This window comes from Serinus canaria, chromosome 8, assembly GCF_022539315.1.
Source record: "Serinus canaria isolate serCan28SL12 chromosome 8, serCan2020, whole genome shotgun sequence".
NCBI classification, from domain to species: Eukaryota; Metazoa; Chordata; class Aves; order Passeriformes; family Fringillidae; genus Serinus; species Serinus canaria.
In genome coordinates, this window is record NC_066322.1 from 17,592,165 (window position 1) to 17,609,140 (window position 16,976).

General features: G+C 35.5%; 1 protein-coding gene across 5 annotated transcripts in view; it reads left to right on the plus strand.

The window, feature by feature from the left end:
• PTBP2 (polypyrimidine tract binding protein 2) overlaps positions 1–16,976 on the plus strand; it is a 45,132-nt gene that overhangs the window by 4,557 nt on the left and 23,599 nt on the right. For 4 of the 5 annotated variants that reach the window (XM_018912183.3, XM_009088515.4, XM_009088516.4 and 1 more), the window contains exon 3: positions 9,529–9,604. The exons of the other annotated variant lie outside the window; for it this stretch is intronic. In XM_018912183.3, the coding sequence (XP_018767728.1) occupies positions 9,529–9,604 (76 nt within the window). The remainder of the gene's footprint in view (positions 1–9,528; positions 9,605–16,976) is intronic. 5 annotated transcript variants of the gene reach the window in all.

Below are 16,976 nucleotides of genomic sequence, written 5' to 3' on the forward strand. Positions count from 1 at the left end.
TAAAACTTAAAATGGAGGTGGAAAAAATTATGAATACAACTTGAGAACTTGATTTACAAAGAATAAATGTGAGGATTTGTGCAATTCAAAATATGCAGTGGGAATACGCTTCCTAGCTCAAATCTGTCAGAGGAGCAGCGTGCTTTAATTTTTGAAAGCATTAGAACATGTCACAACCCAGTCATCTTGTAAATACAAATGAGATAACTCATACTTGATTTGATCTGTAATGTCTTGTTTTGCTTACCTAGAATTCATGGAGGCAGGGAAATGTCACTGAACACAGTTCACCCCTTCCATTACATTTTGCAAAATAATGCAAGAAGGAATGAGCTTTAGCTCTTTTTCTGATCCTGAATTGTGAACTTTCATTGTGTATAAGCAGTTTGTTTGAAGTATACTTGAATAAAGGAGAGTTAAGGATTCCAGGAATGGTAATATTTACATAGTTCATAAATAAAAAATAAATAAGTACGTTAGAGAAACTCTATACATTTTATAGATTTCTTTGTGCATAATTTCAAAAATTTATCATATTAAACGTTTGCTTCTTCTTTTTAAAAAAATACATTGGAGTTGCTCTGTTCTTATTACGGTCCTTAATTACTCTCTGGTTATACAGTTTTGAGCATCAGCATCTAATAATGTACTTTGAATTGTTCTCTTGTGTTCTCTTTACATTACAGTGCTTTAATCTTGGTATCTGATTTGACACTTACTGGGATAGAGCCTTTTTCAGCTGTTGGATGTATGAAGTATATAATGTATCTTTACTATGGAGTAATTCAAAGAATCTTGGGAGGGATATGAAAACATGGTATAAGGAATATATGTCACACAGGTGTAGGGTGTGAACTTTGGGTGCATATTGAGGGTGATCTCTCCTACTGTGTTTCAGTGTGTGCCACTTCAGTCTTATGGATGTTTCTCCTGGATGGGATAGGTAGCTGTGCAGTAAATGGGGTTTGAACAATTGAGTGACTCATTCTGTGTATGTGCATTGCATGTTTCACAGTGGCTGAGGTGTTCTTCTATCTGACAGGAGAACAGAACCAGTCATTCCTTCCTGGAGCATTATTTGGTACACAGCATTTGGGAAATTTTGACCTTCTTGACGGTGCTGTGGATACTGGCCAAAAACCAAGCTTCAGTTGCCGAGCATAGACAGACCAAGTTGTAGCTAGGAGAGAAAGCTCATTCCTGGAAGAGTTTTGTAATGGTTAAAGGTGTGGGGATGGCCTTCTTCCCCCCAAGGTCAGGGCTTTGGCCATTGCAGTGTGCTTAAGAGATGAGGGAATTGGTGGTGTGTGTTATGTTTGGGATGGGTAGAATATGCAAAGAAACACGTCTTAGTATTTTCTAAGTTTTCCAAACAGGAAAGTGTCACCTAGTTCCCCTTTTTCCTGGTTGCTGAAACTTAACAGGGAGGAATATAGTAGTATGGGGGAAGGAGAGTAACTAAGAACTGACAGAGAAAGGAACTGATGGAGAAAGAGGAGAGAGCCTGAAGTAGGAGTCTGTAAGTTCTCTTGAATCGTTGTCCACTTTGGTTTTTTAACTCATGTTCTGAGGTATAGTCTTCTCTTACAAAACTATATTCTGAACCTTTTTTGCTAGTAATAACTGAGAATTTTTTCATGGTGGAAGCAAGTAGATACTGTAGATGTGCTGTGCTTTTTGTTTCAACTGTACATGGTATAATGAAAATAGGATTGAAAGTCAGATTCTAGCAAGTTGTCAGAAGATAAACTCCCACTTCTAAAATTTAGTCTAAACTTATTTCACAAGCTTGTTCCTTTCAGTTTTGTACTCTATCAAATTTTTTGCCTTCACTGTAATTTTGGCTGCTTAAAAAGAAGGGAGTGGTAGGATAAAAAATTGGTTTATTCATACAGACAAATGTAATGTGGTAGTCTGTTGTATTTAAAATGTTAGGATTAGAGTTTTGGGCTAACCTTGCGTGTCTAATATAATTGTTGGTAAACTAGACAAAGACACAGTGATATGAGAAAAATGGGTTGTTTGTAAATTAGAGGTGTTTTAATCTTGTGTTAGCTGTGATAAGGTTTTTAGACAACCTTGTTTTTAATAATACTTAAGTTGTGCTAGCAGCAGTAAACAGCAAAAAAGATGTGGGGAGCATTATAGCAGTGAAGTAAGGCTGAAGTTTGACCATGTTCAAAAGTTTAGAAGTGGCATCTGGGTTTGTCATTCCAGCAGTGGTATGGGGAACATGTCCATAGAGACAAAAAATAACTTCTTACAATGAAAGATATCTGTTAACAGTAAAGATATCTGATAACAGTAACTTCTGTAAATTGACCCTGTTTGAAATGGCTTTCATGTTTATTCTCAGAAGAGCTGACTCCAGTTCTTTTTTTTGTGGTACTTTTCTTTGTGATGCCCATTCTTCCACTGTAATATATGTGAAGAAGTAAGGAAAGCTGAAGATGGAAAGAAAGGAAACATGTTGAAACTTAGTTTGTTCTATGTAGTAAGTATGCTCACTGTATGTAAGGAGATTTTAGTATACCTGTTTGATAAGTTTTGATATCTTGTACTGATTTGAAATCATGCAGTTTTTGTTTGTAGCAGAGGACTTAGGTTTGCATCTTAATTGAGGGGTTATACAAAGAGAAACACAATCACATGCACCACCTCTGAAAACATGCACTAATACCATATGCAAATACCCTACTAATTTCCTAGAGCTTCAGGCCATGTTTTCACAAGCAAATCAAGCTGCATTCCATTTTTCTGTCACTGTAATACTTGTGCAACAGATGTTTAGGTAGTCAATTTACAAACCTTTTTTGGGAACTTAACCAGGATGAGGCTAAGCTGATGCAACCGTGAGCTACATCTTTTTACTCAGGTTTGTACCAAAGCGTGTGGTGGCATAAGTTCTTGTAACAATACTGAATTAGGAGGACAGAGTAGGAAGAGGCTGCTGGGGTCAGGGAGAAGCTAGGATTCTTGCTTTTGGCGGTAGTTGGCTCCAATGAGGTTGTGATTTCACAAGCTGGTAATGGGACTGCATTGGTAGATTTAGAGGTTTGTTTATTTTTTACAGCTGCAAGTACATGTAGCCGTGTTTAGCTTTTCATAAAATCTTTTTTTCTATGCATGCATAACACGAGTATTGAGTTACAGACAAACTAGCATTAGCACTTCTAATTTATTAGTGAAAAATAGGACATAATTGAGTAGAAAATACCTTCCGCGTGGATTGCATTTTGAGGTGTAGAAACTGCTACTGAAAGAGCAAATATGTACATCCAGGTGCCATGGTTGTCTGTCTGGAAGGCAAAGGATGCATTCATGTGGTAGCTCTAGTGAGTAGTTCTCATCTATTCTAATTTACTACCAGTAATGTTTGAGAGTTGTACTTTTGTTTCTGGTAAAAGTGGAATGGAAAATCTGAAATGCTGGAATAAATTATTTTGTTGGTGTACTTCTCTTGAATGTTTGAAGCATTGACTTGTATTAGAAGAGATTGTTGCCTGCAGTCTTTCATTACAATTGAAAGATTGGAAGTTTCCAAATGAGGCTGTGTGACATGGTGTACATTCAGATTTGATTCTTTACTCTTTGACTTTTTGGTTTAATAGTTCATCTTGATCTTCTGGTGCTTTGAGAAATTTGGGTTTTTTTCAACATTGTGTTTTGGAAAACTGGAGATTTTTTAAGGAAATTGAGTTTTGTCTCCTGTCAATCTTAAAAGACTTTTCAAATTCCCTTGATGGCTCTTTCTCAATTTCTATAAAATTTATGTGGTTTTATTAATCTTTTATTAATTTTCTCCTAGCTCCTTTCTTACTGAAAAATTGAGAATGTTAAAATGGCATAGTTGTTAGGCTATATAAACAATATATGCTTGGCTGAGGAGAATCTGAAAATAATTGAAATAGAGTGAAAAAGAACATATAGAGAGAGTAAGTAAGTAAAGATGGTCATGTTGTATACAGTTATGCTGAATGAAAAGCATGTGATGTTATGAGTTACTAAGCACCTATGGAGTTCATGACCTTAACTGATTTTATGCCAGTATAGTTAAGTGGTGTATTCTTTAATATTATACAAGTAGGTGTTCTCCATGCATAAGGGTCTGGTGAAGTAACAGCAAGCTTATAATTAAACAGTATGCTTTGTAAAATACTTATGAACCTGCATGGAGTTTCTTTGGAATGTGTATCTTGTCCTGCATAGGCCTTCTGTGATCCTGTACACGTGAGAGGTGTAAAAAATTCCTTAGGGTAGTTTGGATTATGTGTTTTGACAGTTGTGTGTGTAAGCAGAGCATAAGGCAGATGAAGTGTTTTTTCTTGAGGAAAGATTGTGAGGGTATATTTATGCAGCGTTTCATATAAAAATTTATCATGTTAAAAAAGAAGCATCCTTTTGAATTCTGATCCATCACATGTAAACGGAATGAAGTTTATAAATGCTGTGTTTGAGGGGTTCAAAGTGTGTTGTTCTGTTGTTCTGAACAGCCAGTCCCCAAAGTTACTTCAGATATTGAAGCAGTGAGTTTACAATGTGTAACTGTTAGAGGAGAATGTTTTAATGTCTGGGTTGAAACTGTCATGTGTTTATTCCTCTCCCATACCATCAGGTTACTGGCTCTTTCTTTTAAATTGTTCCCAGATGTTGTTAGAAATAAAGTGTTTTACAAAGCTGTTGGGTTTCCTTAAATCATGAGATCTGTCTCCTGGCTTGTCATACCCCTTGGGAAATTCATGCCTGTAGGCTGAGAATGACTGTGGTGAATGTGCAGTGCAGCTGAAGTTCTCTTTCTTATCTTTCCTTTGGGAGGAAGGGCAGAATCATCTTCCTTTTGAGAGAGGTTTCTAATATCAGCAAATATAAACACCCCAAATGAGGGTATTTGTAAAAAATGTATTTTTCAATGTCTTTGAGTGTTGTTCTTGTATTTTTCTAGTGTGAGTTTAAGAATTTTGTTTAGATGAGACTGTTGACTTTTTAACAGAAGTTAGCTGTTGCTAGGAGTCACTTGTTTACTGTTTCTAGGAGTATTGTAGTGCTTCTACACATGCTTCTGATAAGCTGTCTGTAATAACTGTCAGGTTAGGTTTAGCCATAACTTCTGATTAGCATGTCCATAGCCCTGAATTAATGGGCAAAAAAGCCAGTGTGTCTCTGATGTAAACAGTTGTCAAAAAGTATTTTGGTGCATAAAAGCCTAAACCCTTGGATGTAATAAAATCTGGGGAATGTGTTAAGTATTTAAAGCCTGATCTGGAATATGAGGAAAAGAGTTTGCAAAGACTTCTAAATAGTCTATTTTTGATTAGCATGGAAGCATAGTATGACTATAATGACTTCCTGAAATTATATAGCTACGTAATAAAACCTGTGATAGCATGAAGCTTTATAGTAATCTTTTATGGAGGGGAAAAAAATCTGAAATTCTGCGATGTAATTCCAGCTTTTGTAGTGAAGGATTTTGAGTTAGCTATAACTTAAAGCAAGGACCTAGGACATTTATTTGCTGAGCTAGTAGCTTCTTCTTTCTCTTTGTTTCATTGATTTTGTGAATTGTAGAAGTGACAGTGTAAGAAATAAATATTCACTTAGGGAAATTAGCTAAAATATCAAAGTGGTGTCTTTAATTTATGTATGTAAAATAATTTTTGTATATATTATTTTGAATTTTCACTTAATTATGCACTAAAAGATTTGGTATATTTTTTGTCTTTTTTGAAAGTGGTCCTACATGTCAGTATTACATAAATCCATTGATTAAAGCCATGCATTAAACACGATGTTTTCCCACCATGCATGGAAATGCTCTCATGGGGTCGTGGCTGGGAGAACATGGGCTGAAGTGAAAGGGTGGTATTGACTGTGACAAATTCAGGGTTCGCTCGCTGCAAGATGTTACCTTGGAAATTCCCTTGTTTATTTTGTATACTCATATTTTGGTAGATGCTGATTTCATAAAGAAATGGTCTAGCTAACTCTGATTTGAGCAGTTAGTTGTTCGTTTTTGTGGAAGCTTTATGTGGATTAATCTTCTTGGCATTGGTAGGAATAGAAATATGGCATTGAAGGCTTGTGCTGTTGAGGCCTAGATGTCAGAAGATGAGGTATTAACAATATAATAGCAGTTTGTACTTGTTATTTTGTTCTTAATAATATCCTTGCCTCGTGCTAGAATGGATATTAAATTAGTCTCTACCCTATTACCGATGTTACAGTAACTTTCCTTTGGAGTTTATGGTGAAATATAATCATTGTGGTGGTTTTTTGTTTGTTTGTTATTATAACTTAGATGAGAATGTTTTTGCCATCTCTCTATTTGTGACCTTCAGTACTGTTACACATTCTCCAACTTGCTTTGGTTCTTTAGAACACAGCAGTTTGCACAGACAGGTAAAAGAGTTAAGTGAACGTTGCTGTTGGATCTTCCTTCCTTGAGTCTGATTCTGTGTGCTCTTGAAATACCGGAGTTTGGTTTCCTTAGCTCTGAAACACAATTACCTAATTTAGTTTAAAGGTTTGTACCATTCAACTAGCAGAACTTCTGTGATTGAGATTAATTAAATATTTGAGATGCTTGGAAAATTGGTTATGATTTTGAAATTCATGTGTGACATAGCAGAGTGATGAAAAGCTTTGCTCGTGGAGCATGGTGTCAGTCCTTTTTGGCTTAGCACCCTCTAAAAGAGTGTGCACATAAAACCAAAACCAAGCACCCCAAACCACAAATTGAATACACCCTTATCTCTGCTGAATAAATGTAAGTAAAATAAGTATTTCTGCCTATGTAATTTGGGAGGGATTGTGTTACACAGTAGTACCACTCTAAGAGCACACATTGTCTTACTTTAGATGCTTATATGAAATTGCTTTACTAGCCAACCAAGATCTTCAGACAACTCTTTTGAAGTAAATCACAATAACCAGGCAGGTACAGCTTTTGATTTTGTAATTTACCACTCTGTATCCAAGTCCATCATGTCTTTTGCTGCAGAGTTGATTCTAAAGTTACATACTGAACTGAAATACAGAAGGATCTAGGCTGCTTAAGAACCAATTAGGAAAAATAGGATCATTACTCTCATGGTAAGAGAGATCTTTGTCTTTGACCAAAAGCTTGGGAAACACATATGGGCGTGAGTTAACAGAGGTTAGCTATACATTTGTGATTTCACAGGGGAATTGGGATTTCATGTATGAACCTGTACATATGTGAATCAGACTTTTGAATATTAATTTATGCAGATAAGACAGGTGTAGAGTTTATGATACAGGCCAGTGCAAGACATTCACATTTAATTGTTCTTCTGAAGCAAAAATGTTAAAACTTTCAAGTGCAATGACAAAGTCTTGTGATTGACTATGAAAGGTATTCATGTAATTTAAAATATGTTTGTAAATGAAGAGAGAACTGTTCAAGAAACACGAATACAGGAACTGACTATCTATTCTGTTGAGTAATTTGTGCTCCTTTTGGATTTTTCTGCTGTGGATTAAGAAATTAACAGTTTTTTGAAAGCCAGATTTGCTAGGAACCAAAAGTTTATATAATCATTCTTGCACTCATTCATTCAGCAGTTGCTGTTGTAAGTAACTTTCTGAAGCTGGAGACAATTGAAATTTGAGATATTTCAGAATTGTAAAGTTCCCACAGGTTTTGTGAAGAGCATTCATTTGGTGCTGGGGTTGCTTTAGCTGTTGATGTAGTAATTACTGTACCATTGCAAATTTATGCCTGTGATATTAAGGGGGAAAAATGCTGATGAATGATCTTAATCAGGTGGACTATGAACAGATTCAGCGTCTGCTGCTATTTCTCCCTATTCAGCTGAGCTGGCCAGGCTGCAGACAGGGGCTCCCAAGCAAAGCTAGATGGGCATTGCAAGCAGAAAGAGCTGCACTTACCACTGAGTAACCTAATGCTGCCAGTAAACTTCAACTTTGCAGCGTTCCACCCTTGTCAATATTATGTTAGAAAAAGTAGAACATGAAAGGGAAAGAATGTTTATGTTTCAATTTACACCTGAATATTAAGTCAGTAATAGAAAGTAATTAGTTAGAAAAACAGAGAATTTCTATAACTTGCCTATAAGTTGCTCCTCAGTTCTATCTAGCTAAATTTTTCTTAGTTATATCTGATTAAAAATGCATCCTTACATGGAAAAGAACAAGACATAGTCCCTCTCATGGTTCTATCGGATCTTGGTATTAGGAATGGTGTAATCTTAAGGGAACTCCTCCTTATTTGATAGGCACAGCTTTGCCTATCAAAGAAGTTGCTTGCTATGTACCCTTACAAGCTTAGAGCATTCAGTAAAATGTATAGAGATTCTTCAGAGCTGATGGTTAAAACCAAGTAAACTTTAATGGCTCTATATGTGTGTACACATATATAAACTTTAACGTACTATTCTCTGTGTGGACACAAATGTAATGCAGTATGAGAAAAAGGTAAGGGTTTGATTTTTATAAGTCTTTCAACTATGCTGTCTATGAAGGTAATAGTCTCAGATGAATTTATTATGGAGTATTGAAGTGCCCTGTAAAACATATTCATTAACTGTTCTTCATTCTCTTGTAGTGTCCACAACAGAATTAAACCCATTTATTTTAATAAGTATGGGTAGAAACTGCTTTTTTTTCCTCATTGCCATTTTAGCAGTGACCTGGATTAGTCTTAAGGGTGCTGCAGAAATACTTCTGAAGTGGGAAAGAACCTGTAAGAAATTCAAGGGTGGTTTAAATATTCCAAGGATGGTTTAAATGTTTTGTTTATTTAAAGATCACATAAAGATTTTGTAGGCTTTTTGAGGGATGAAGTCTTGAGGGTGAAGAGGATTGGGGCATAAAAGAAAAAAAGGAAACAACAAGGTGTGAAAAGAAGCGCCTCTTCAGCTGTGTCAAGTGCCCATCTTACCATTTGTGGAAAGGGTTTTCTTGTATGGTTTTTATATAAACCCTCCTGATTTTTGCAGCCCACTTTTAAGTCATTCATTAATTTATATTTGTCATGTTTTAAGAACTACAATGAAGATGTAATTCCCTGCCCTAAGTTGTGTTTTGCAGAAAAAATGAATGTCCCCAAAATGAAAACTGATTTCATTTCCTGTGATCATTTAAGCTTTGTTTTTAAATAGGGGTGTTAAAATTGAGCTAAACTCCACATTTCTCTTTGCCTAGATTACCCTTGTAGTTTCAGCTAAATATAATAGTTTAATATATATGTGTATTAAAATATTAAAACTTAAATTAATTTAAATGGTTTTGAAGTAGAATAAATTTAATTATATTTTAATTTGAAATGCTGGACAAAATTATTGTTCAGCAATTCTCATTGTGTCCAGAGATGGCTTTATTTCAGTGGTGGGTTAAACAACTGTGCTTAAGCTGCTCTCATTTCAGATTGCCATGTAAATATTCCGCTTAGATTTCAAAATTGTTGCACTTTTCTGAAAAGAGGAAGTATCATCTTTAAAAATCACAAAATAGAGGAAAAAAAATCTCTTACTGTCTCTTTCTTTTTAGAGAGGATCTGACGAACTTCTTTCAGGCAGTGTACTCAGTAGCCCGAACTCTAACATGAGCAGCATGGTAGTTACTGGTAAGTGATGCCCTTTCAAAGGAGAAATCTATAATTTATACTTGGACTAATTTCCTGTTTACAAGGGGAGAACACCAAAACAAGAATCCGTTGTGCTATAGAGGGATAAAACTGTTGGCTTGTATTAGAATATAGTGACTTTGTATTTCCTAAAAACCTTGGGTGTCTGAGAAGAATAATCCCACAATCAACAGGCAGCTTTCAGATGTTTGCACACAGAATTGTTGGTGGGTGATGGGATGAAAAATCACAGTTTTCTTGTACAGCTACCTTTAAAGTAAGGAATCTCAGCTGCAAAGCCCAGCTCCTGTGTGACATCAGCTTCTTTACTCATCTACATGTCTGGGCGTTACAGGGAAGACCGCTGTACCAGTTTCATAATACAGTGTGAATTCAGGAAGAGAGAGTTCTGGTTCACTGCTCAAGCAGGAAACTTCACTTTGCTCCTTCAGTTTGAGATCACAGTGGTAGAATATCAGAGCAAAGTGACTGTGGCTGTTCTTGAATCAGTTTTCTGGTGATGCTAGATAGAAAGGTTTTTTCATTAACTGGCACACACTAAAATGCATTCTATTGCAGTTGATACTTCTGTATGTTGAATGTACATTGAGTTCCCTTGGAAAGCTCATTTCAGAGGTCTTGCTTTTTCTCTGTTTTCTTTTTCTACCGTACTATTAATTTTTTGTGGGTTTTTTCTCTTTTTCCTCTTGCCTTAGAGCTGTGTAGGAGTTAATTCATGACATCAGAGGGTTGCTGCATTTTCCAGTCACTTGCCTGGTTCACTGTTCTACTGTGCCTGATTTTCTGTATTCATGGGGTCAGCAGTATAATCACTGATATTAATAGCAGACTCTTTCCATTTTAATTTGTTAGTAAGAATTCATGTTACTATTAGGGTCCTGTGGTGACAGCTCTTGCCAGAATGGGTGGCTCTGTGCTTTCTCATCCTACATCTTTAGCACAAAGCAGAAAAATCTCCAAATCCACGTTTCTGCTACACTCTTCTGTTGGAGTTGCAGAATAAGTTAATGCAGCATTAAACTATTCTAACAGAATAAAGTAGTTTTCCCTTGGAGCAGCTTACTGATCAGTCATGTGATTGCACAGTTGTAGACACAGTGTGGTGAGTGGAGGAGTGTGGCAGCGGAAGAAAACCGCTTCCACTGGCAGTTCTGTAACCAAAGGTGACGAGGTTATTACTTTGGAATAAGTCAGAAATGCTGTGCAGTGTAGTGCGTTCATAGCCGTTTTGGAACCCCAGAACATTTGTCTCTCTTCCCTGTTTTTCTTACTTCCTTCTGGTTCTGAAAGAGGTCCCTCTTGTTTACATTTTCTTGATGTCCTCTTCAGTCGTGGCTATTTAGTGCTTCATCACTTTGCTTTACTTAAACAAGGAATAACTATGGAAAGGAGCTGTATGTCTGAGGGTTTGCGTATTGGCAGTGAACATTAAGACAGGACCAAGTCCTAAACATTACCAAATTTTCCATGGATATTTAGATAAACTTTTAGTTCCATGAAATTAAATGCAAATTTATTCATCAGAGGAAAAAAGAGGTAAAGGAAAAAAAAAATGAAATAAGAATTACAGTTTTGAGGTTTCAGAAGAAGAAATACAGAAGCTTGTCTAAGCAGCCCCTACATAGAAATTCTTCCTTAAAAATTCTGAGAATGGAAAAGCATATTTTGATCCCATTAGGTTGATGTATGGGACAGAAGTTTGATATATTTAACAGATATGTTTCTTCCCCCTTTTTTTAAATTTTATTTCCACCCTGTTTAAGCTGATTGAGGGTTTGGGTTTTATTCTTGGGAGTTTCTCTGTTGTGTGTGGGAGTATTTTTGGTGTGGGTGGGGTTTCTCTGTTTGGGTTGTTTTGGCATCCATAACTCTAACTCAAGAAACATTAGCAGCAGTGGTTAGAGTAGTGGTCTGGCTTCTGTAGTGCCGGATGCCTGTTCTTAAAAGTTTCACTTAAATTCTGTAATATGTAAAGAAGGTTGGTGGAAAAATAATCCCAAACAAAAACCACAATCTGAATGCAGTGCTGTAATTCAAGTCATTCTCTATAGCAGTTTGTAAAAATGGGGTTAGTTTGTTTGGGTATTCTATTTTTTAAACATTTTCTTGGTATTGTATTCAAATTTCCTTCTGCCTGCCTTTTTGAAGTAGCACAAAAAAGCCCTGTGTGAAGGATAAATCCTGTGTTCAGCTTCTGACTGTATCCTCCCATAACTCTCTTTTTTACTGTGAACCAGGAAGTACTTTTTCCAGACTTGCACAGTTTACAGGTTCAGATTGTAAACTCAGAAGTAGTTAGATGTGAAATTGAAACGTGTTAATTTTTCTGTAGCCATCTCCTGAAGCCAAATGAGTTCAAGTATTTTTTTCTATCTGAATTGATGTCCTCCTTTTGCTTCAGTTCGGCTATTACTTTTTCTCTTCAGAAGAATTTAAAACTTTAGTCAATTAAACAATTTTTTTGGTGTAGCCAAATTTTCTAGGGCTTCAGGGACCCTGTGATGATTAATTAAGTCCCTTGTAAATGAGACATGTTGTAGTTATCTGGCTATGTAAAAGTAATACTTGTTCTTGCCCTCTCATTCTTAGGGTTGGGAAGTGTCATGGTATTATTATGAGACTTGGCCATTGTTTTTCAGAGAATATAGAAACCTATTCTGGTTTCAACTGTGATATTTCCAATATCTGATTCTGTGATATTTTTCTAAGTAGATAGCTAGGGAAGAGAAGAAAGAGATGGTTTGTCTTTGTAATTCTCTGAGCCTTTTATTGGTGAAAGTGTACACAGTCAAAAAAGCAGTTATCAATAGCAGTGCCTTAGCAGGCCTAAGCTTTGAACAAAATCTTGTCAATCGCAGCCTCATTTCTGTCCCTGCTGTAGAAATATTAACCTAAACCAAAATGCCTAAATTGTCAAAAAAACTACTTTCTCTTGGAAGGGAGGGGTTTTGGTGGAACGGAGGGTGGTGTCATTATGCGTGAGACTGGAGATGATGTTTTTAAAATGAACATCCTAGCTTTTTATCATGGGAACTGTTCCTTTAGTGGGGTTTTGTTTTTTGTGGGGTTTTGGTTTTGTATTCAGCTGCCATTCTGTGAGAATACTCTAGTACTTTAATGCTTTTATGAATACTGTCTTGCTCTAATCTTCTCTCCCAGTGAAAGGCATGAAAGAGGAATGGTTTCTCTGCCCTATAGGGAGTCTTACAGATGAACCCTCTCCTATTTTTTTGTGAAAGAAACTTGTGAAATTGGTGAACAAATGTTTGATTTGAATTCTTACTGATAATTTGAACCACTGGTAATTCTCGAAAAAGGCCAGCATGTTGGACATGGCTCAAAATAGAAGGCCTGATCCTTGAATCCTTGAGCCTTTTCTAAACAGTTTTGTCATCTGTAGCCATCCTCCAGACTGTTTTAGTGACAGTGTGTTACATTAGCAGTCCTACACTGTTACTGTTTTAGGTACTTTCTATGTCTTTTGTAAAAGAGCAGTCTTAAGACTTTAAAAGAGCAGAATTCTACGCTTGGATTAATATGACTTTTGCCTCTTAATTCTGAACTCTGTTTTGGACAAATTTGATTACTGTCATTGTTGAGGAATTTCAGTTAAGTTTATATTTAAATATACAAGATTTAGTCTTGTTCCTGAACTAGGTTGGAACGTATGGCAGAATATTATTCTGTAAACATTAAAGGAAGGATCCCATCCACTAGATTAGAATTTGTAGCAAGATAGAACAGCTTGTAAAGTACAAGATCAGCAAATATCTAAGTTTAAGAAGTTCTTTTTTAATGTTACTTGTGTAAGTTTCTGATGTTTTTAACACCAGCTGACATGAGTATATTAAAGTTGTGTTCTCAGAACTACAGGCTTTTACTACTGCTAGTTTTCCTTCAGCTTTTTTTGGAAATATTGTGAAACTCTGTTCTTATTTTCTGTCATTATTTTGCTTGATTCTGATTTCTTTGGAGAGCACAATCTTCTCATAAAGATCCATGAGTTAATTTTTTTTGTGTCGGTGGACAATTACTAGAAAGCCTCTTTAAGTAAGCTAAAATCTGATTTGGTAACAGGATTCCGAGAAACCAGAGCTGAAACCAGGATCTTTAAATAAATATTGCTGATTCTGACATTGTTAATGGTTTTGAAGACATTAGTAAGGCAGATTGCAAATGATTGTGCATAAATAATTTTTTTACCTTGCAGTGCTGTATGTAAGTTGTTTATTCTGCAGATTTTAAATGCAAGGAAAAAATCCCTTATCTTTAAAAACTGGGAAGAAGTGTTTCCTCTATGAAGGGGTTACTTTTTCACTGAACTTCGTGTGAGGCTTTTCCTGTTCAAGATGGAGGATTGCTTAATGGAAGTTGTAGGAAGCGTTATCTGTGTGGAGGTGCTCATGCCATGAACTCATTGATGAACTCCACATACAAAAAAGGTAAAATTTTTAAGGGATGTAGATAAAAAGTGAAGGATGTTGATGAAAGTTTTATGAGAATTGGCTTGTCAAAGACGAGAAGAATTGGCAGGTTTTCTTGGTGCAGCTGCCATCAATTTCATTGTTCATATTTGTGTGTTTAAAGTAGATCAGTAGGAACATTACAAAATAATTTTGGAGCTGAGCTCACCAAACTCCTGGAGCTTTGAATGATACTGTTGATCTTCTACTGTTTTTACTTAATTAGCAGGGAATGTTAGGAGTGACTTCAGTAGGTAATTCATTGTATTAACAGAATAATTAGCACTGGGGCATACAAACTAATAATATTTGAAGTGCTGTATTTAACTTGGGCAGTAAATATAGATGTGTCATAGATATGCCATTTTTGCTAGCACATTAATTGGTTATTAGTTATAATTAATGATGCCTAGACTTAGGTAATTTACTTCTGAAGCTTTCAAATTGATTACAATTAATAATAATTGGAAAGATTTTAAGAAGTACATTATATGTGATTGGAAGGTATTGTAATTTAATAATACTGTATTCTTTATATATTTCTACAGATACATGGATTTAGAAACTTAAAAAATAAAAAAAATCTCCGGATGGGAGAAATAAAATATGGCTGTTATTATCAATTTCATGTTAGAGTGCAACACTGAACAGCCACTATACCCTACTGTAAATGTGTTATCATAATTTTGCTTAGAAAGCTCAATGCTCAGTGCATTTTGAAACAGGCACAGCCTATGTGCAGATGTACCAGTTAGAAGCTGTATTAAAGTTTTTTTTGTTCGTTGTGCCTACTTATTTAAGCTCAAATTCCTCTTAAGCAATAGTCTTTGTAGTGTAAGATCGTTTTATTGGTTGGTCAAGATTTTTGTATGCACAAGGCTCATGTCTGTGATAAACAGCAAAAAAAACCTATTAAGAAAAATGTGATTATCACTGACCAATGTAACCTAACCTTCAAGGATAACAAATGTGGACTTCAGACAACTTCATATTCTATGTGTTAGTATTATATTTTGAGTGTAGTATCTCCTTTTCTTGTTCTTTTAAACATTTTGAATTCCAGATTTTATCTTTAAGTTGAACTTCTGAAGATTTACATGCTAAAGCAAAGGTCCTGTATAATTACTTTTGGGAGCCTGGGAGAGGTCACTGGTCATCTCTCTTCCTACCTTCTATCACTTACATCAGGGTAGGGTACATATAGGAAAACTTTCTTTAAGGAAGGAACTTTCCAGAAATGAAACGACAGTGATCTCTTATTATGCAGTTTGTGATTGTCTGCAGTTTATTGCTGGTTGGTTGAGGCAGATGGTTATGTTGCCAGTGCAACATTTTAATATTTGTCTAATAAACTAGATGTCTTCAACTGCATTGCCTTTCTCTTAGTCACTTATTTCCTGTCTGGACATATGTCTGATGTTCTACAGATGATAACATTAAATTACATATATTTAGCCAAGATAAAACAAGAAGTGCTTTCTCTACATAGAACAGCACTGAATACTACTGCTGTTAAGCTTCTTTTCTTTAGTATGTACAAACTGAAAGTTACTTCTTTTTTTTTTAATTGGTTGTTGGTAAGTACTGGCAGTTGTGAAACAGTGATTTCTGCAGGAAGTGTGTGTATTTATATATTATTTCACTACTGCAGATATGCAGGAATTTATAGACAGTGTCTTGTGGTCATTTTTACATTTTTTTCCTTCTTTTCAGGAACTAATGGGTGAAAACAACTTTATATTGTATCCAAATTTTTTTTTTTGCCTGTACCCACATAATTACATTTCTGTATTAGGAGATTGTGTGCTTATGAAAAAAGTTTATGATACAGGAAAATTATGCATCTAAAGTAAAGGTCTCAGAACTCTTAGGTCATATTTATATTTTTCTTTTAAAAAAAGTGCAGAGAAAAGCTCCTCTAGGATAAAATTTTATTAAAATATGTTTTCAAAATCAGCTATTATCATATAGTAAGCTATTCTTTCTATGCTAGGAGTTATGCTGAACTTGAAGAACAGTTTTTCTGCAAAAACTGCTTGTTTGCATTGAATATGCAATGATTGACTTGGAATTATAAATATACTTGTGTATACTGCAGTTCATTTTGTTGCTTTTTTGTATAGGTTCCTATTTCTTTGTTTAATAAAATAGGAGTTTCTCACTGAAAATGCCAGGACCCGAGTTGCTCGGATTATGGCCATTTATAGGCTTTGTCAACCTCTAAGCATTCAATTTCAACAAGTTGATCTATGCTGAATTGAAAGAGCTCTATGCAACAGGGATGTGGCTGATGTATCAATTTTATTTAAACTGTAGTATCCTCTTTGGATAGGATGATGCTTGGAATATCATTAGTAAAGATGACATCTTGTTTAAGATATAGTCACCTGATGTCATATGGAAACTGAATTCTTCATCTCCTTGGTGGAGAGATGTAGAGGACTTAGATCAGTGCTGTGGTTGTTACAGAGCATGGGCCTTTATGATAGTCTGAATTGAATAGAACCATTCCTGTGCTCAGTGGATCTTGGCAGTGCAGGGTTAATGGTTGGGCTTGATCTTAAAGGTCTTCTCCAGCCTAAATGTTTCTATGATTCAGGGCTAGGTTTCTAAGTTTTTGGGTTTATATATTTTTTTAAGCTATGTATTTTCAGCTGTAACTTGATTTGTAAATGAACTAACACTGTGTTTTAGTCATTCTCCCAGTGCTTCTTAAAACTTTTTCTCCCAATGCAAATATTGTAGCCTGTTTTCAGTGCATATTTAAGTGTTAGCAGCAAAATGTTTGAATTGGATCAAGATTTTCAAGTCTAGTGAAAGCTAAACTATCTCTTGAAATAGCTACCTGCCAGTGAGTCTCCAGTTTAACAGCAGTTTCAGCAGTAGTT